This window comes from Podarcis vaucheri (genome assembly GCF_965113315.1).
Source record: "Podarcis vaucheri genome assembly, chromosome: 11".
NCBI lineage: Eukaryota > Metazoa > Chordata > Lepidosauria > Squamata > Lacertidae > Podarcis > Podarcis vaucheri.
The window spans coordinates 3,113,410-3,134,318 of record NC_138749.1 but is presented as its reverse complement, the minus strand read 5'-3'; the positions used below and the strand labels follow the sequence as shown (position 1 = coordinate 3,134,318).

General features: G+C 44.6%; 1 protein-coding gene across 1 annotated transcript in view; it reads left to right on the top strand.

Annotated features, from left to right (window-relative positions):
* Nucleotides 1-20,909, top strand: part of DNAI1 (dynein axonemal intermediate chain 1) — a 172,511-nt gene that overhangs the window by 47,785 nt on the left and 103,817 nt on the right. The window contains exons 9-11 of the mRNA XM_082191317.1: nucleotides 5,998-6,082; nucleotides 8,132-8,249; nucleotides 11,353-11,396. Coding sequence (XP_082047443.1) covers nucleotides 5,998-6,082; nucleotides 8,132-8,249; nucleotides 11,353-11,396 — 247 coding nt within the window. The remainder of the gene's footprint in view (nucleotides 1-5,997; nucleotides 6,083-8,131; nucleotides 8,250-11,352; nucleotides 11,397-20,909) is intronic.

Genomic DNA, 20,909 nt, shown 5'->3' with positions numbered 1-20,909 from the left:
GACCCCTGCATGGGGAGTATTACTCACGACAGCAGTTTGTTTGTTTCTAGGTAATTAAAAGGCCATGAAGGAAGAGTTATATGTTGTAGGCAGCCTGCTGCTCCAAGATAAACATAGAGTTTTATCGAGGATGAATATCATGGCTGGCCCAGGCCGTTTGTTTTCCTAGCTCCAGACCATTACGCAGTCATAACGGATGCTTCCATTAATGTTATTGCCGTTGTATAAAATAATGCCGCTAAATATCCCCAGAAGGAAGGAATTAGTGTGCTGGTAAGCTGGCCCTGTCACTTCAGGACTTTGCTAGTCAGCAGCCGTTGCTGGGAAAATCAATTCCAAAAGGATCTTAAAAGAAGATAAATTAGGCATATCAGTTCCTCGGAAGATTCATTTCAATAAAATACAGCATAAATCACACCTGGAAACAGTGGGCGGCCCAATCAGGAGCGCTGGTGGCTTCAGCGAACCTTGCACAGGGAGCGTCTCACTGCTGGAGAATCCTAATTATCTTAGGATATTTATTTGCTGACACACAAACTTGTAACACTCCCTTTGCGCAGTGACACAGTGCTTCTCCGAAGAATCAGGGCCCGCATAAAAACAGCTCTCTTCCTATAATCAGTTAAGTCTCTTGACTTACTGGAGGGCATTATTCATATTATTATTTGATTGCATTTAAACACCACTTCTTTCCTCCAAGGAGGTCCATAGTTTTTCTCTCCCCTGTTTTGTCCTCACAACAACCCTGGGAGGTCGGGCAAGGCTGAGAGTGAGGTACTGGCCCAAGATCACAGCACAGACATCTTCCTTCGCTCACTAAGTTTTGGGAGAAAGAATTGAGCTGTATAAACATGACTGAGCGGAAAAAGTTAAAATTTCCAGAGGAAATATTCTTTTGAATTATGTACCTGTCATGTGGAATTTGGCAACTGGACAACGTAAATGGATTCTTTTGTGCCCGTACTATGGCCAAAAGACATATGGATGCACTAGAAGGATAAATCTATGTCCCCCTTCAGTCAATGGATTGAAAATATGACAACCCTCGCAATTTATGAACGGATTGCTTGTAGGCTATGTACGGACAAGTATAACGATATTTGGAACGTGTTTATAAAAAAATATATCTGGGTATGAATAACACTACAGTGGTACCTCGGGTTACAGATGCTTCAGGTTACATACGCTTCAGGTTGCAGACTCCGCTAACCCAGAAATAGTGTCTCAGGTTGAGACTTTGCTTCAGGATGAGAACAGAAATCGTGCAGCGGCAGCGGGAGGCCCCATTAGCTAAAGTGGTGCTTCAGGTTAAGAACAGTTTCAGGTTAAGAACGGACCTCCAGAACGAATTAAGTTCTTAACCTGAGGTACCACTGTATCTATGTATTTGGATAATAATAACATTGATATACCTACATACGCGGGTGGCGCTGTGGGTTAAACCACAGAGCCTAGGGCTTGCTGATCAGAAGGTCGGTGGTTCAAATCCCCACGATGGGGTGAGCTCCCATTGCTTGGTCCCTGCTCCTGCCAACCTAGCAGTTTGAAAGCACATCAAAGTGCAAGTAGATAAATAGGTACCACTCCGGCAGGAAGGTAAACAGCGTTTCCATGCGCTGCTCTGGTTTGCCAGAAGCGGCTTAGTCATGCTGGCCACATGACCCGGAAGCTGTATGCCGGCTCCCTCGGCCAGTAAAGCAAGATGAGCGCCGCAACCCCAGAGTCAGTCACGACTGGACCTAACGGTCAGGGATCCCTTTACCTTTACCTATATACTATACAGGCATATATGGAACTGTAGTTGTTTGCATATATAACGCTATAATATACCTTCCCCCTTTAATTTATTTTTTATTTCTATTTTATTTTGTTCAACTGAAATATTTATTAATAAAAAAGTGATTTAAAAAACCACAGCCCAGACAGTTCAGTGTGGGTGAATCTTCTCAAGTTGAGGAGCCCAGCAGAGTTAAGTTCCAAAAGCACAGTCAGGGACTGAGTAGAGCAGGCTTCCTCAACCTCGCCCCTCCAGATGTTTTGGGCCTACAACTCCCATGATCCCTAGCTAGCAGGACCAGTGGTCAGGAATGATGGAAATTGTAGTCTCAAAACATCTGGAAGGCCAAGGTTGAGGAAGCCTGGAGTAGAGTATAGATGATGATGATGGTGATGATGATACTCTTGCAACTTTTTTGGTTAGTATTGTCATGGAAGACAATGGAAGAGTGCGCCTTCAAGGATGAAGTCAAATCTTTGGAGAGTTATAGCACTTGCTGTGGCTGTAGAGACTGATACCGGAGCAATATTGAGCATTTTCAGCTCACAGTCCATGATGGTTGGACAACCCAGGATACATGGTCCTGACGTTCCAGCTTGCTAGGGGCAAGAGGGTTTGTTTTTTGCCTTGTGCAGTAGTTCTGTCCGTTTGTCGAGTGATACTCTGAGCTAAATTTTAATTGATTAATGAGTTTTGATATCTTGATTTCAAATTTCCGCAAGAGTAAAAATAATCTGGAGCAAGCATATATTCTTACTTTTTGATTATGCATGTCTATATTTCATGGCAAGCATCATCCTGGAAGAGGCATTCATCTTTGAAATATTTGCCCTAGGATCATTTGGTATTAGGCACTCACACTTCAATAAATTATAACAGGTTGGGGAGCTCCACTAAGGCTGCAGTCCTAACCTCCCTTTCCTCCTGGGCATAAGGCCCATTGATTTAAATAAGGCTTACTTCTGTGTAGGATTAGGATTGTACTGCAAGTCTGTGGCTTCTCTGGGCAATTCTGATTCCACAAAAAGAACCCAAGCGGATGTTAAATGTGATAGGTTTCCAGACAGCAGCTGAGTTTGTCAGTCTAGTCTTGGAAGTGTCGTGGATATCGGTCTGCCAAGGGTTAGTCTGACAAGATTACAGAATTGCTTCTTATGGATAAGATGCCTGCAGAGATCAAAGCCAACTGAAATGTGACATTCTTGAAAAAATGGTTTCCATTGATGAATTATGGAGCCTCGAGGACAGAAATATGGAGACAAACCAAGAAGATTATGCTTCAGGTTTTCCCCCAGTGTTGCTCACAGTAGTGCTTAATCGTATAGAAGTCATAGTTTATGGAAGTTTGTACAAGCGCAAAGTTATCTCTGTTGCTCCAGATTCAAGATAAAACACAGACACCCAACTTAGGAACAGACTCACAGACTGAATCTCAGCACAAGACCCCGGGCTGCTGAACTGGTGTGCCTTAATCACTTTTATAGACGGAACTGTGTTGTTACCATAGCAACTGTCCTGGCTGACCTTGTACCTGTTAGCTTATCTAATCCATGGAGTGCTTTGTGCCCGTGAAAGAAACCAACCCCTTTCTTCATGAGACCAGGGCCCTGTAGGATCTGATTTCTTTCCACAGGGCCTGTAACACAGAGCCTTTGGCTTGGAATCAACTTGATCCCCTCCCCCTCTATCCTTTTCCCTTTTTCCTTCTGTGATGGAACTCCTATTTGGGGACTTCCCTGGCTTTTTTCTGGCCCATGTAGGACCAGTCTGGATAGTTGGCCTTGGTGAAGATTTGACTTTTTTTGTTTTTGTTTTTTTTTAAAATGATGTTTATTGAGAATTTTAGAATTACAAAAAAAAAACAAAGAGAAAAAGAAGGAAAAAAACAAGAAACAAATAGCAATTAAACAATACAAATCGGTAAGAATCAAAATCAACAAGCAAAAACAAAACACATAACACATCAAAATCAGAAAGCAAAAATAGGCCACAAATATTTAAAAACAGATCCAATATTCCCAAATCCTTAACTGTCATTACCTTATTTCATTGACCTCCTCACACCTCCCTTTTTTTGTATTCTAGTTGTTGATTGTCACAGCAAATCCTTTCCATTTTTAATAATATTCTGTCATTAAATTACCTTAATCTATTTTAACTTTATCTTCCCATAAAGAACCCTAAACTTAAAACTTAAATCTTATTTATACCAATTTCTCATAACCATAGCATATTCTTACATAGTTCTTTTTAACATTTCTGCTAAAGCCAAATAATTTCGTTCCAACATTTTTCTAATACTCATTGATTTTAGAAAACATTCCTAAGTAGAATTTTTTAAAACTTTCTTCCAATCTTTATCCAACGTCTCTTCCTCCCGGTCTTGGGTTTTGTCAGTCCTTTCTATCTCATCCTTCTAGTTCATTAACCTAGTAACCTTATGTCCGAGGCCCTTAAGTCTCTTCCATGTCCCTTCCGCAGATCATCTTCATATTTATACCTGTACTTTACTTTGTCTTCTGCTCCTTTCACTTGTGGAGACTCCAGCTTGGCAATATTTTTGTCCCTTCTCGACAGATCAACCCCTTCTCCATAGTCCACACTGAACTCCATGTGGTATTTAAAAGCATGTTTCAAGGTCCCTCCAAAGTTGAGGATCCCCACAACTCCAAACTCCTCCCGGCCCAACGCCAGACTTGAAAAGTCAAAACATCCCTGCATGGGGGGTCTATCCAGCCCCCCATCTCCAAGCCAAACAAGACTCTATCTCTCCAAATCTGGCTTTTTCCAGGTTCATTCGTCAGGTCCAACAACTCATGTTCCTGCTGGGCCACAGTTCCCTCCATCTCTGCCTCCCAGGGTCCAGCCGCAACCTCCTCCCTCATCTGATCTGTCAGAGCACACTCCTGAATTGATTCCTGAGTGGGTTCTATATAGATACCCACTACCTGCCCAAAATTTCTGATCTCAACAGTCATCAAATCCGTCTTCTCATGTAACTGTTCCAATAAAGCACTTGTCTTGCAGAAAGCACGCACCAGAGCCTCCGAGTACATTGTTGTACAAGGTCAAAGTCTAATCCCATGATCTTAATCTATTGCAGCTGCATAGCTCCCCAGTTCAGATTTAATAACAGTTTCACAAGCTCCCTCTAGGGGAAGAACTTCTATTCTTTTTTTAAAGCAGATCTAACAACAAAGTTTCCTTTTTCAGATATTTTGTCAATATTTTTTTTCCTTTTAACTGCAAAGGAGAACAATAGAATCACTATATTTATTTTCTTTTAACTGTCTGTCAATAACTGTTTGCTATAGTCAATGAACTCCAGTGGATTGATGTGTTCATTCCAGTGGAATTTGCTGCCAAGGAGTGTGGTGGAGTCTCCTTCTTTGGAGGTCTTTAAGCAGAGGCTTGACAACCATATGTCAGGAGTGCTCTGATGGTGTTTCCTGCTTGGCAGGGGGTTGGACTCAATGGCCCTTGTGGTCTCTTCCAACTCTATGATTCTATGATTCTATGATTCTATGATTCTAACTCCGAAAACGTCTGTCCTGACACCCTGCTCCCAGGTTCAAGACGGTGGAAAATTGCTTTTCTTTACACACTCTTCTGCAGGTTTAAGCAGTCCAGAAAAAAATCCCCCCTCTTCTCCTGCTTCCAAAGGGGGTTAGTAATTTTAGATGATGAAAGTTGATCCTTTACAAACGGTTTTCTAAACTCTAGCTTGCCATGTCTTTGCTTTAATCTTTCTACAAAAAGCGGAAGGCTGACTTCCTGTTTAGACCTTCCCGCTTTGGTGCCAAATTAAAAAGAATTTCTTAGTCCAATTTTCCATTCTACTCACGGGTCGTTGTTTAGAGTCCAATTGTCCAAATTTAACCTACTCACGGGTAGTTGTTTTTGTAGCCAGATTGATGTTTTCATCCCCAAAAAGTTTTTGATTTGAGTTTCTACGGAAATGTTGTATTTTAATTTTGTTTTTAAGTTGTATTTTTAATCAATTGTTTTATATCTGGTGTTAACCGCCATGAGCCCAGTCTTGGCTGGGGAGGGTGGGGTATAAATAAAATTTATTATTATTTATTATTATTCATGTCCAGCTCCTCCAACAGAGAGGTATGCAAGGGAGTCCAGCAGCAGAGGTCTTCCATCTAATTCCTCTTCTTCCAGCACGGCAGGGGTATGACCCTTCTCTCTGTTTTGTTTTTTCCTCCCAACAGAGTGATGACATCACCAAGGTGACGAAGGCAGCAAAGATTGTGGAGCGGATGGTCAACCAGAACACCTTTGACGACATTGCCCAAGGTGTGCAACACCTTTGGAGTAATCAGGAGTCCCGTTTTTTTGTTCCCATAACCGCAAATCCACACTCTTCCAGTTTCTAGCTCCTACCCTTTCCTCCCTCCTTAACAGTTCACCAATGAGCACCAGTGAATGTGTGCAGTGATGTAACAGGATTCCCCAGGTTCAAATGGATTCCCCTTTGCGCTGCGATTTAATTAAATGTGTGCATGTTCATCAGTAACAGAAGAGTGGTGGTGGTGGAGAAGAGATTGCATATGCTCCCAGTCTGAAATTAAATTTGAGAAATTATCCGAGTTAAACCGGAAAGCAGGCAGAGTGGAGTGGAGTGCAGGACAGAGCAAAACAAACCCATAGCACAATAATACTGGGATGAAGGAGGGGACATCCTCACCTGGCAGCTGGGTGACCTTTGGCCAGTGAGTGCCTCTCAGCTTAAAGTACCTCACAGAGTTGATGTGGGGATTAAATGAGGAAGGGGAGAGAACCATGCCTGCCCCTTTGAGCTCGTTTGAGAAAGCAGTGGAATGTAAATGGAATAAATAAATAAATTCAATTCATCCCTAATTTTAACAGGACACATCGGGGGGAAATGGACTTCCCACATTGCAGCGGGTTGGGCTAAATGACCCTTGGGGTCCCTTCCGATTCTCTGATTCTCTGACTCTCAGCTGTCAGTGTCTGTTGCACAGTTCTGCTGGATCTCTCAGCAGCGTTTGATACCATCGACCATAACATCCTTCTGGACCGTCTTGAGGGGCTGGGAGCTGGGGGCACTGTCATACAGTGGTTCCGCTCCTTCCTCCTGGGCCGTGTTCAGAAAGTGGTGGTGGGGGATGAGTGTTCAGACCCCTGGGCCCTCACTTGTGGGGTGCCTCAGGGTTCTGTCCTCTCCCCCATGCTTTTCAACATCTACATGCAGCCACTGGGAGAAATCATCAGGGGCTTTAGGCTGTGTGTCAATCAATATGCAGATGATACCCAGCTCTACCTCTCTTTTAAATTGGAACCAGTGAAGGCGGTGAAGGTCCTGTGTGAGTGTCTGGAGGTGATTGGAGGATGGATAGCAGCTAACGGATGGAGGTTGAATCCTGACAAGACAGAAGTTCTGTTTCTGGGGGACAGGAGGCGGGCAGGTGTGGAGGACTCCCTGGTCCTGAATGGGGTAACTGTGCCCCTGAAGGACCAGGTGCGCAGCCTGGGAGTCATTTTGGACTCACTGCTGTCCATGGAGGCACAGGTCAATTCTGTGTCCAGGGCAGCTATTTACCAGCTCCATCTGGTACGCAGGCTGAGACCCTACCTGCCCGCGGATTGTCTCCTGCTTAGACTACTGCCATGAGCTCTGCGTGGAGCTACCTTTGAAGGTGAAACTACAACTAATCCAGAATGCGGCAGCTAGACTGGTGACTGGGAGTGGCCGCCGAGACCACATAACACCCGTCTTGAAAGAATTACATTGGCTTCAAATGCAGCATAGGCATAGAATGTCTCTGAGCTCAATTCAAGTGTTGGTGGTGACCTTTAAAGCCCTAAATGGCCTCGGTCCAGTATACCTGAAGGAGCATCTCCACCTCCATCGTTCTGCCCGGACACTGAGGTCCAGTGCTGAGGGCCTTCTGGCGGTTCTCTTGCTGCGAGAAGCCAAGTTACAGGGATCCAGGCAGAGGGCCTCCTCGGTAGTGGCACCCGCCCTGTGGAACGCCCTCCCACCAGATGTCAAAGAGAACAATAACTCCCAGACTTTTAGAAGACATCTGAAGGCAGCCCTGTTTAGGGAAGCTTTTAATGTTTGGTGCATTACAGTATTTTAATATTTTGTTGGAAGCCGCCCAGAGTGGCTGGGGAAACCCAGGCAGATGGGCCGGGTATAAATAATAAATAATAATAATAATAATAATAATAATAATAATAATAATAATTATTATTATTATTATTATTATTATTATTATACCTGAGTCAAGTGAAAACTGGCCCTGACCGTAGATCACGTTGGCCCAGCCGTACATGGATCAAAAACCTATTTCTGAATGTGATTGTTCCCCTTCCTAGATTTCAAATACTTCGAAGACACATCTGATGAGTACAGAGATAACCTGGGGACCCTCCTTCCACTGTGGAAGTTTCAGTATGATAAAGCCAAGAGACTGGCAGTCACTGCCCTCTGCTGGTGAGTCGATTCCATGCAGCTTTCAATTGCTTCATTATGAGCGCTTCGAAAGGAGGGCATGCCTTTGGTATCGCCTGGGTTGCTTTTGCTTCATTGCTTGGGGATTCAAACAAAATTTTGTGCAGAAGTGGTGAAAGAGAACTGCTTAAGCTACCCAGTTAGTGCACAACCTCCAGTCTTCCTTTTTAATGTCACTGTAATACACACACTCTCATGCGTTTGCCAGGCACAAATGGGCTTTTCTGGAATGCATTTGTGAAAGTTAGCGTAACATTCCACCAGCTCATATCCCTGGCTTGAAAACAGCTGCCTTCAGGTGACCACGCAAAGACATTTTTGCAAAAGTTAAAGGGACAATAAAGCAGAGGTGGCTTATTAAACGGCCTCGATCCAGTATACCTGAAGGAGCGTCTCCACCTCCATCGTTCAGCCAAGACACTGAGGTCCAGTGCCGAGGGCCTTCTGGCGGTTCCCTCCCTGCGAGAAGTGAGGTTACAGGGAACCAGGCAGAGGGCCTTCTTGGTGGTGGTGGCTGCCCTGTGGAACACCCTCCCATCAGATGTCAAAGAAATAAACAACAATAATAATAATTTATTAATTATACCCCGCCCATCTGACTGGGTCTCCTCAGCGATTCTGGGTGGCTTCCAACCAAATATCAAAAACAACACAGTGTCAGACATTAAAAACTTCCCTAAACAGGGCCGCCTTCAGGTGTCCTTTAAAAGTAAAATAGTTGTTTATTGCCTACCTGACATTTAGAAGACATCTGAAGGCAGCCCTGTTTGGGGAAGTTTTTAATGACTGATGTTTTAATGTAATTTTAATCTTTTGTTGGAAGCCGCCCAGAGTGGCTGGGGTAACTCAGCCAGATGGGTGGGGTATAAATAATAAATTTATTAATTATTATTATTATTATTTTATTATATACCAGATGTTGCTGAACGAAATGCATACCGTGATTTGTTTAAATCACCAATTGCAATATGTAAATGTAATCCCTTAATTAATCAGTGTAGTTGTTTAGTTTAAAATCCAGCGAGATGTTCTAAAGATCTTCAGTTGGTTCAGAGTCTCAGTTATTATAAGCCCATTTAAACATATTTCTGACAATACGCGTCTTGCCCTTTCCCTCAGCTTCTTCTTGGCCTCCAGTCAAAAGGGAGACATTCTTGTTGGCAGGGGGAAAGGGGGCACAGTCTTATGGTTTGGGGTCCTTCTGACAGGCTGTTCCATGGCCCTGGGATCCCACAGCTAATCCAGGGGGTGACAGAAACAGAGGAAATCATTCTTTGTGTTCATTCCAAAGAAAAAATACGAGCATAAGAAGTGCCTGCTGGACCCGCATCCTATTCTCTGGGAAACTCAAATCAGGATTTGGGCACAAGAGCTCTCTTCCCTCCTTTGGTTTGGGCAAAAAAATCCTATTTGGTGTGTGGTTCAGAGACCATACCGTGCCACATTCTTGCTTGATTCTTCCCCCTGGTGTGCACAAATCAGCTTCACAGCAAAAATCACACATTGTTGTATTTTAATTAGCTAGTTAATTAATTTGGCTCTCTGAAAACTGTCAATCGACATAAGGAGCAACAGTCAGCAAATACGCTTGATTGGTTAGCATATTCCTGAACAAGCAACAAGCACATTCCACATGGACAAAATCCTCTTTAAATTGAAGCAGAGTTCAGAATTTGAGAAACATCTTTCCTGAGTGTCCTTATTAGTTAATCCTGTCAACAATATTTCCTAAATTCAGTGGTTTTCCAGGAAATAGCCAGTCTCGTTGTTTTGCCACCTACCGCCAGGATCATAGCATTCCTGGAAATTGTAAGGTTATTTCTTTTAGGAGCATAGGTAAGATGTTTTATGCTGGGTTTGACTGTCCATGTGGCCTTGCGTTGTCTCCGCTGATGGCAAGTTCCTCTGTAGACTCTGTGGTGGAGGCCTTTCGGATCACATTATACCAGATCCTTTTAAGCTGGAGATATCAGGGATTGTACGTGGAACCTTTTGTATGCAAAACATTCATGCACTCTAAAGGAAAGGGTAAAGGGACCCCTGACCATTAGGTCCAGTCGTGGCCGACTCTGGGGTTGCGACGCTCATCTCGCTTTATTGGCCGAGGGAGCTGGCGTACAGCTTCTGGGTCGTGTGGCCAGCATGACTAAGCCACTTCTGGCGAACCAGAGCAGCACGCGGAAACGCCGTTTACCTTCCCGCCGGAGTGGTACCTATTTATCTACTTGCACTTTGACGTGCTTTTGAGCTGCTAGGTTGGCAGCAGCAGGGACCAAATAACAGGAGCTCTACTCAGTGCTTTTTTTCCTAAAAAAAATGTTTAGGGGTACTCTCATTTTCCTACTCATATTGAAATACTGCCCCTCAATGAGGCCAACCTTAGATTCACAAAATATTTAGGGGAATGTGTATCCCCAGAAAAAAAGCAGTGTGTCTACTACTGACCAGTGGACGCTGGCTTTAATGAACTGTGCCTCCATCTCAAAGCTTCTAGCAGCCGATAAATCTTCCTAACAAGCTGAACTCGAAGCTTAGGGAAGCCAAGTCAGGAGGTCGTAGAGGCCTTTAATATCAAATATGAATGGGTGAAAAGGGATGTAAATCTGGATCTGTGCTCCACATCCATAAGCACTGGGCGAGGGTCCCCTATTTTTTCATCTGGCTTAAAATATTCCGGAGGAATTTTCCAAAGTGCCTGAGCGCACAAGGCCCACATTGACACACCGCTGTTCATAAGTGTCTCCAGGAACACAGTCCTCATCTGTAGACCCACAAAAGTCCATTCAGATGTGACGGAAATAAGCAGCTATCCTATCTTTAAAAGACATCTGAAGGCAGTCCTGTTTAGGGAAGTTTTTAATATTTAATGCTGTATTGTTTTTTACACTTGATTGGAAGCCGCCCAGAGTGGCTGGGGAAACTCAGCCAGATGGGCGGGGTATAAATAATATATTCTTCTTCTTCTTCTTCTTCTTCTTCTTCTTCTTCTTATTATTATTATTATTATTAACGTGCACAGTATAAGCATGTGTCGCTGCATACCATTTAGGTGGCTTAAATGCTAATGGCCCCATTTTTCTTACAGGAACCCCAAGTACAAGGATTTGTTTATCGTGGGACACGGCTCATGTAAGTTAGTTTGAAAATGAAACGATGGAGATTCTTCTTAACTGATAGTGCGAGGAGAGCTTTTCAAATGGTGTACCTGCCAGGGCTGGTGCGTTTCCTCCCGGACCACTTCTGACACATAGGACACTTTGTCTCTTTCTTCTCTGTGCTGTCTGCCGAGTCCGGCTATCCTTACTGCTCCTTGCCTCTGGGCTTTTGGGGAAGGCATGGTTAATGCATATCAAAACAGTCTTCTTTTTGAGCAAGCTGTGCTCACGGCTGTCAATACTGAGCCTTGCTTCCTGGACCAAGGAGGTGACACAGGGTCTGGCTTGATCCCTGACAGCCACATATCTTCACCCTGGCACTTCCAAGGATCTGGAGCCAGGCTCGTTTTGCTTCCTTCTTATGCTACTCTAAAATGTCAGAGCGAAGAAGCAGAATAGCTTTGTGCTTGTCTTGGTGCGCAGGTGCACAGCCTGGGAGTCACAGTTGTCCATGGAGGCGCAGGTCAATTCTGTGTCGAGGGCAGCTGTCTGCCAGCTCCATCTGGTACGCAGGCTGAGACCCTACCTGCCCGCGGACTGTCTCGCCAGAGTGGTGCATGCTCTGGTTATCTCTGGCTTGGACTACTGCAATGCACTCTATGTGGGGCTACCTTTGAAGGTGACCCGGAAACTACAGCTAATCCAGAATGCGGCAGCTAGACTGGTGACTGGGAGCAGCTGCCAAGACCACATAAAACCAGTCTTGAAAGACCTACATTGGCTCCCAGTACGTTTCCGAGCACAATTCAAAGTGTTGGTGCTGACCTTTAAAGCCCTAAATGGCCTTGGTCCAGTATATCTGAAGGAGCATCTCCACCTACATCATTATGCCCGGACATTGAGGTCCAGCACCGAGGGCCTTCTGACGGTTCCCTCCCCTGTGAGAAGTGAGGTTACAGGGAACCAGGCAGAGGGCCTTCTCGGTAGTGGCACCCGCCCTTTGGAACGCCCTCTCACCAGATGTCAAAGAGAAAAACAACTACCAGACTTTTAGGAGACATCTGAAGGCAGCCCTGTTTAGGGAAGCTTTTAATGTTTAATAGGTTTTTGTATTTTAGTGTTTTGTTGGAAGCTGCCCAGAGTGGCTGGGGAAACCCAGCCTGATGGGTGGGGTATAAATAAATTATTATTATTATTATTATTATTATTTATTATTATTATTAATACTTTCTGCTGAAACCCGCCCAACTTTCCAGAAAACACCTGCTTTCTTTCCTTTCTGACCATTGGCATTTGTTGTTATCGTAAGTCTTTACAGTGGTGCCTCGCAAGACGAAAAGAATCCGTTCTGTGATTCTCTTCGTCTAGCGGTTTTTTTTGTCTTGCGAAGCAAGCCCATTGACGGATTAGCGGAAGAGCGCTATTAGCGGCTTTTAGAGGCTTTTAGAGGCTTTTAGCGTCTTATCTGCTGATCGGATCATCTGATAAGCGGCTTAGTGCTATTAGCGGCTTTTAGCTGCTTTTAGCGGCTTATCTGCTGATCGGATCAGCTGATAAGCGGCTTAGCGGCTTAGAAAAAGGGGGGGAGGGGAAAAAAACCAGCAGGAACTCGCAAGACATTGTCGTCTTGCGAAGCAAGCCCATAGGAGATCCGTTTTGCGAAGCACCTCCAAAACGGAAAACTCTTTCGTCTAGCGAGTTTTCCGTCTTGCGAGGCATTCGTCTTGCGGGGCACCACTGTATGTGCGTACGCCTGTTTTGCTCACTTGGTGGCATGGATAGGCACATGTAGCGTAAGGAAGTTATGCCGCAGACCCCATCTATAACCCCTCCACACCCAACTCACAAATGGAACCAGAGCACAAGGCATTAAGGTGCTTTCTGCTGATCCTGTCATTTCTCTTTGGGACAGTCAGGAGAAGCAGAGGAGCTGCGCTGCTACGCTGTTGAAAACTTGTCCGGATGAGCCCATAAGAACCACCACCTGCAAGATGAGGCCCATAGGCTGCTCAGTCCAGCATCGTGTTCTCACAGTGGCCAACCCAATGCCTGTGTCAAACCAGCAAGCAGGATTTGAGCACGAGAGCACTTTCCCCTCCTCTGGTTTTCAGCAACTAATACAGCCAGCAACCATTTTCTGCTGGGGTTCTGTTCCTGGCCCCCACTCACATTCCATCCTGCCCTCTTCGTGGTCCAGAACAAAAGCAACATGCAAACCAAAACACAGCCATCCTTGGAAATAGACGTTTACCCAGATTTTGAAGTGCTGTTCTGCAGCCAACTAATGTGTACAAAAAAAGAATGCATATACTAGACTAAAGATATGCATATATGTATATGGGAAAGATACAAAACAAGCAGGCATAACGTACAAAAATGGGTTGTTATTAGGGGAAATTGTTTGCAGAAATGTGGGAAACCAGTGACTGCAAAAATGAGAAACAGAAAGAATCCGAAATGGACAGATTTCCCCATCCTTACCTGAAGATTTGGTGAGCCACTGCCCATCAGACTAAAGCAGGCCTTGGCTTGATTGACAGACCATCTAAGCCAGTTACAAGGCAGTTTCATGGCTTGGCCACAAGACAGGTTTCCTCTGACAGCCATTTGGCTGTGTGGTGAGTTGCACTTTGAGTTGGATATTTGGCCAGGCATAGCTTCTGGTTGTGCGAAGGAGCTGGGAGATGCATGGTTTGGGAAAGTGAAGGCATTGCCCACTGGCAGGGCGACCACCCTGATGGTGTCGTAAGGTCTTCTGAATCATCATTTGTTGTTGTTTAGTCGTTTAGTCATGTCCGACTCTTTGTGACCCCCTGGACCAGAGCACGCCAGGCACTCCTGTCTTCCACTGCCTCCCGCAGTTTGGTCAAACTCATGTTGGTAGCTTTGAGAACACTGTCCCACCATCTCGTCCTCTGTCGTCCCCTTCTCCTTGTGCCCTCCATCTTTCCCAACATCAGGGTCTTTTCCAGGGAGTCTTCTCTTCTCATGAGGTGGCCAAAATATTGGAGCCTCAGCTTCAGGATCTATTCTTCCAGTGAGCACTCAGGGCTGATTTCCTTAAGAATGGAGAGGTTTGATCTTTTTGCAGTCCATGGGACTCTCAAGAGTCTCCTCCAGCACCATAATTCATAAAGCATCAATTCTTCGGCGATCAGCCTTCTTGATGGTCCAGTTCTCACTTCCATACATCACTACTGGGAAAACCATAGCTCTAGCTATACGGACCTTTGTTGTCAAGGTGATGTCTCTGCTTTTGAAGATGCTGTCTAGGTTTGTCATCGCTTTTCTCCCAAGAAGCAGGCATCTTTTAATTTTGTGACTGCTGACACCATCTTCAGTGATCATGGAGCCCAAGAAAGTAAAATCTTTCACTGCCTCCATTTCTTCCCCTTCTGTTTGCCAGGAGGTGATGGGCCCAGTGGCCATGATCCTCGTTTTTTTGATGTTGAGCTTCAGACCATATTTTGCGCTCTCCTCTTTCACCCTTATTAAAAGCTTCTTTAATTCCTCCTCACTTTCTGCCATCAAGGTTGTGTCATCTGCATATCTGAGGTTGTTGATATTTCTTCCGGCAATCTTAATTCCGGTTTGGGATTCATCCAGCCCAACCTTTCACATGATGAATTCTGCATATAAGTTAAATAAGCAGGGAGACCATAGATAGCATTGTCGTACTCCTTTCCCAATTTTGAACCAATCAGTTGTTCCATATCCAGGTCTAACTGTAGCTTCTTGTCCATCATAGAGATCATCATTAGAGCAGGCTAAAGACTTTCCTGACTGATTGCTGGAGGTTGCAGATTAGCTTCTGCGAATCAGCCTGAACGAATTCTCTAATGCAATCCCTTGTACTAATACATTTCCAAAGCATAAAGCATCGCTAGGCACGTGTGAAGCTGACGACCGTCATTAGACTGCACGGCCTCTGAACAAATATAGCACATGGAGAATAATGTCCCAAAGTGTGTCGTCAATCCTAGCCGGGAGCTGGATTGCAGTTCAGTCATTTAAGTTCTTCAATACTTTGCCTAATTTCTTCCAGGCCAGCCGGTATATCAATTTCATTTTTAATTGGCCATCAATGTAGCCCTATCCTGTGGCATTTATGAACAAGGAGGGAAATAAGCAGATGGAGCCTGAGAAAACTGCACTGCAGCGAATTACAGGCAAGGAGCGTGGACTGGCATTGGATCTGCACCCTCCAGTTGGTGGCAGTAGATCACTATGGATCCCTCACCTGCCATCACTGATGCCTGTAGGACGGGTGGCCCCTCCTCAGTGCTGTGGGGCTGTGACTCTGCCTCTTCCCCCATCTTATTCCACACTGAGAGTGAGGAATAAGCTTACCTACCTGTCCATGAGGGCTAGGAACTTTTATTTTTTTGAGATTCCTGGGAGGCTGAATTCCCATGCCCAGTACCATGTTATAATTTTTCTTCCATTGTTGAAAATGCTACTCTTTGCTTTATAAACCAGTTCTTGTGGCAAAAATGGATTGCCTGTCTCACTCCCAATTCAAGTCCTGGGCACATAACCTTTAAAATACATTTTGGGAATTCATGTTGCATTTCTTTGGGTGCCCTTTTACCCTCAAAAGAGCCTCATGCTTCTTTGTGCCCTCGTCATTCCTGGGATGATTTCCTTTTAATCATGAATTGCTTCACGAATGCAGACACAAGAATAAGGAAGAGTTCCATTCAGAACGTCTTCCAATGCTAAGCGTATTAGGCAGCCTGCAATTTAGTGAGTGGTTGTTCCCACTTCGAAGCAGGGGCTATTTTTGCTCCGAAAAGCACCCGTATTTCAGTCGTAAGGCTGCTGAGTGCTGGAGGAATCCCTAACAATGAGCCTTTAGAGGAGCAATAAGAACATAGGTTTGCAATGAAGTGCTATAGCCTTACAGCAAGAATGTGCTGTTCCAGTCACTGGCTGTTTGTGTTCAAATTATCCTGCAATTTCAAAGCACTTTACTGCTCCCACACAAAGAGGAACCTTCCTGTTTATCTTTGCTTCTAACATGGGAAGACTCTTCGCAGATGGAACAAAAAATTGAGCTGAGCTGCTGGTTCCAGTGAACATGACATGGAGCTTATTTCATTTATTCATCTTTTATTTTGAACAGTTCCAACTTTCTTTTCATCACCGCCAGTCTCAGCGTACAGGGCAATTTAAACTCATCCAGAGTAAGCAATCCTAATTAAAAAGCCACTTGCATTTCTTGTTGTGTCTAGTTTGGATCTGCTAATATTGGACCACCAGTCAATCTATATTGTCTACTTTGGCATTAACTAACCTGCTGCCCTCCTGATGTTTGGGACTACAGTTCCCATCAGCTCCATCCATCACAGCTGATGGACATTGCAGCCCATCTGGACGGCAATAGATGGGTGAACTCTGGCCCCTCTGACCTGCTAGGAGCAGACCTTTCCAAGGTCTCAGTCAGGTGTCTTTCCCAACCTGATACCTAAAGTCATCTTCTTTTTTTAAATGGAGGCGCCATTGATAGGATTTAGAACCTTCTGCTTGCAAAGGATGTGGTATGCTACAGACCCTTCCCTATGGAAAGAGCAGAAATGCCTGGAAAGAACATCAGTGGTGCCTGAAGATCTGCCACAATGGCCCATCTAGTCCAGCCAGCCAGAGGCCCCAAAGGGAAACCCGCAAGCAGGATTCGAACACAAGAGCACTGCGTCAATCACTTCTGTGGATCCTACTGTCTTGATACAAACTGATGGACAATCAAACCACGACTGATCAGAGCCCCCATACAGATTGCGTAGGTCAAATATGGCAACGCTGCAAAGCTCCCACGCTAAGGGATGGATCTTATTATTGAAATTGAAATTGAAATACTTTATTGTCACTTGTACAACTTGTATACAGTGAGATTATACGAGCAACCCCCACTCAGCTCTCTTAGTCTTAATTCCCCTCATTTACTGATGCACACCCACCAAATCTAAAAGTCAGTTGCCCTGTTGTTATCTTTTCTAGCAGATTCACGGGACATCCCATAATATCTTGTGCTGTATTCACCACCCTCTGTAGGCACTTCCTATCAGTTGATGACAAACCAGCGTCCCACACCGTGATGCACTATGCAAGGACACTTTCTATTGTTGACCGGTAGAAGGAGATCATCAGATGTTGATTGACATTGTTCTTCTGCAATACTCTGAGGAGATGGAGTCTCTGTAGGGCTTTCTTAACCACCTGGGTTGTATTGATTTTCCAAGTAAGGTCTTGGAATAGATTCTCAAGATAGACTCTCAAGTGTCCACACTGGCCTGTGTGTTCACTGAAAACAAATGGAAAAGGTTTTTTGGTTTTTTTTGGGGGGGGGAGGGAATGACAAGAGCTGGAGGAGGGCGGATTCAAGCTGGGCAGCATGGAAGCTGCTTGAAGGAGATAATTTCATGCCCTGAATTAACCTAGATCAGTGGTTCCCAATTAGCATGTTGCTGATAATACCAAAGTTGCAGGTTCAACCCCTGTATGGGACAGCTGCATGTTCCTGCCTTGCAGGGGGTCGACTAGGTGATTCTCAGGCTCTCTCCCAACTCTACAATTCTATGATTCTATGATCAATAGTTCTTCCTAGTTACTTCCAAGCTATGAGGGATGGAAACTTGCTTATCTTAGAATCATAGAATCATAGAATCATAGAATGATAGAGTTGGAAGAGACCACAAGGGTCATCGAGTCCAACCCCCTGCCAAGCAGGAAACACCATCAGAGCACTCCTGACATATGGTTGTCAAGCCTCTGCTTAAAGACCTCCAAAGTAGGAGACTCCACCACACTCCTTGGCAGCAAATTCCACTGTCAAACAGCTCTTACTGTCAGGAAGTTCTTCCTAATGTTTAGGTGGAATCTTCTTTCTTGTAGTTTGGATCCATTGCTCCATGTCCGCTTCTCTGGAGCAGCAGAAAACAACCTTTCTCCCTCCTCTATGTGACATCCTTTTATATATTTGAACATGGCTATCATATCACCCCTTAACCTCCTCTTCTCCAGGCTAAACATGCCCAGCTCCCTTAGCCGTTCCTCATATCTTCTTTAAACAAAGGTTGGTTTTCCCGCAGCCATATTCCAATCAAGTGGTGAATCTGAGAACACAGAAAACTTCACTTGTCTCTGGCTAGAGAGAAAAAGAGAAGGAAGCAACTTTCTTTCTGGTCTGCCCCCAGACATTTCAAGTTTGTTGCACCGCAGGCTCCTTCCTCTGTGTGCAAATCTCACCTGTCATATTTCTTCAGCTCGCTCTGGAAAGAGCAATTTCTTTTCCTTCTTTAGAAGGCCTCCTTATCGCTTTTCACATGCGGCTCCCCAGCTGACGAGGATGCAACCCCAAGCCGACTAATTCAGTTCCAGGCCTTCGCTGCTTTGCATCCAGAGCTTCGACTTCAGATAGGCTCTGGGGCTTTGCAGAGATTGCTGCTAATCTCGGTTAATTTGTCGGGTGATGTTCAGTGTACTGTTTTGTGCAGACGCACACACATGTGTACATGGGTGCTTGTGAGAAAGCATATTCCCAGTGAATGGCTATGTTCACACTTCACTGTGTGAAGTGCACTGTGCATTTGATGTGTTTCCAATGCCTGGCTTTTAATCTGTGCTCACACAATATTCTCCAAAATGTAGTTTGCACAAAATGCTACTGCCCAATGACTTTTCTCTCAAACTAGCTTCACATTGCTTGGATGCCTTAAACCACTCAATTTCTCTAGCCAAGCTGTGAACACCTTTGCATGGGATAAAGCCCCGTCCCATTCCCTTCAAACCCACCAAAAACACAGAAATGAATTTAAACACTAAAGAGGCCTTGCCGGGGTGAACAGTTAATGTGGAAAGCTGTGAAACGGCACTGGGGAAAAACTCCAGTAACTTCACTGTGCTCTAAGGCAGTCACACGAACACACCACCAATGTCAGGGGAAAGGTGGTTAAAAGCTGGCAATCTGCAATCAGCTCACTGTGGTGTTTGGCTGTGATTGCAATTATCAGTTTATCTAGCCTTACATAATCAGCGCTCCAAGCCTGCCTCTTGATAGATGATGTATCGGGGGGGGGGGAGTGTTCCTAGCCCATCATATTTCCCTTTATGATAATGCAATTATGCTGCTGTTTTTACATGTTGAAGCGATATTTCTCACACCTCTTGAACCGCCATCTTTCTAAACTTACTCAACGCCTTCTAGGGAGCCTAACCCTGTACCACCAGTTGGAGGGGGGGGGGGCAGGTAGCCCTGGAGACTTCAGATCAGCCCTGGCGGTCTAGCAACCCTGCACCTGTCCATTTGGCAGAGAAGTGCGTAGTGATTTCTGCATGCAGGTGTTTGCGATAGCAGCCTGCAGTCGTGCATTTGAAGGTGTCTGGACAGACAGACTGGACTGGAACTAGCGTTCAAAGAGGAGCAAAGCAAAGCATTCATTTAACTCCCACTTGAGAAACCTCACACCAAGGAAACCAGTCCAAAACATCTCAAGGGCACCGGGTTGAGGAAGGCTGACATGTACAAATTAAATGTTTTGCACCGAAGCTCCCCTCACTTGTCTGGTTGCTGCAAATCACAGAGTGCTTCTAAGAATCTGGAGCTAACAAAAGCTTTTGCCACTTGATGGCACTGTTAAATATTTAGTGAGCAGTAAGCTGGGGGGGGTGACAGAATGTTAAAAATCCTCATAAAAGATAGCATGTCCAGGAGGTTCAAACAAAACGAAGCACTAAAGTGATATACTCAGCTATCTAATTAGAGCTTGTCACTCTAAAGAACTTTCCCCATGGATGTTATCTGCAGCTAGGATTTCAGTAGTCCAGCCACAGAATTTTTTGTAAATCAAGATTTGTCTTTGTGGTATAAAAACTCATAGACTTTGGCTATTGCTGAAAAAACAACATGCAAATTGTAGGTGTCCAGAGTGATGCAGAACCCAGCTTCTATATCATCTGGTTGGATTTTTATTTATTATGCCTTATACTTAGATGATCAACATGCACCATTCGTGCCATCTTGAGAAATATGGATATATTACTGTGTTTCTCCTTCTCCTCCTCCTCTTTGGTATGACGTAATATCCCTGCTACTATGCTTTTGGGTTGTTAGTAATTGTCGCTATGCTTCAATAAAACTTTTTTTTTTAAAAAAAAAATTAAATTGAGAGGACGGAAATGCAAGTGCTAATTTACTTCATTGTCTTTCATTATCTCTCTTGAGTATATGATAATGCTAGTTAATGCTCATTTGGTTCTACTTCCAGAATTGTGCTCATCTGTTTTCCTGGAAGGAGGCAGATTTCTGTGGCTTAACCATGTCATGGGGATGTAGACACGCTGGCTAAGAAAGCCCTCTGCATAGGAAGAACATAGTAAATTGCCTAATATGAGTCCAGACTACTGGTCCATTGTCTACACCAGGCATAAGCAAACTTGGCCCTCCAGATGTTTTTGGGACTACTTCTCCCATCATCCCTGACCACTGGTCCTGTTAGCTAGGGATGATGGAAGTTGTAGTCCCAAAACATCTGGAGGGCCAAGTTTGCCT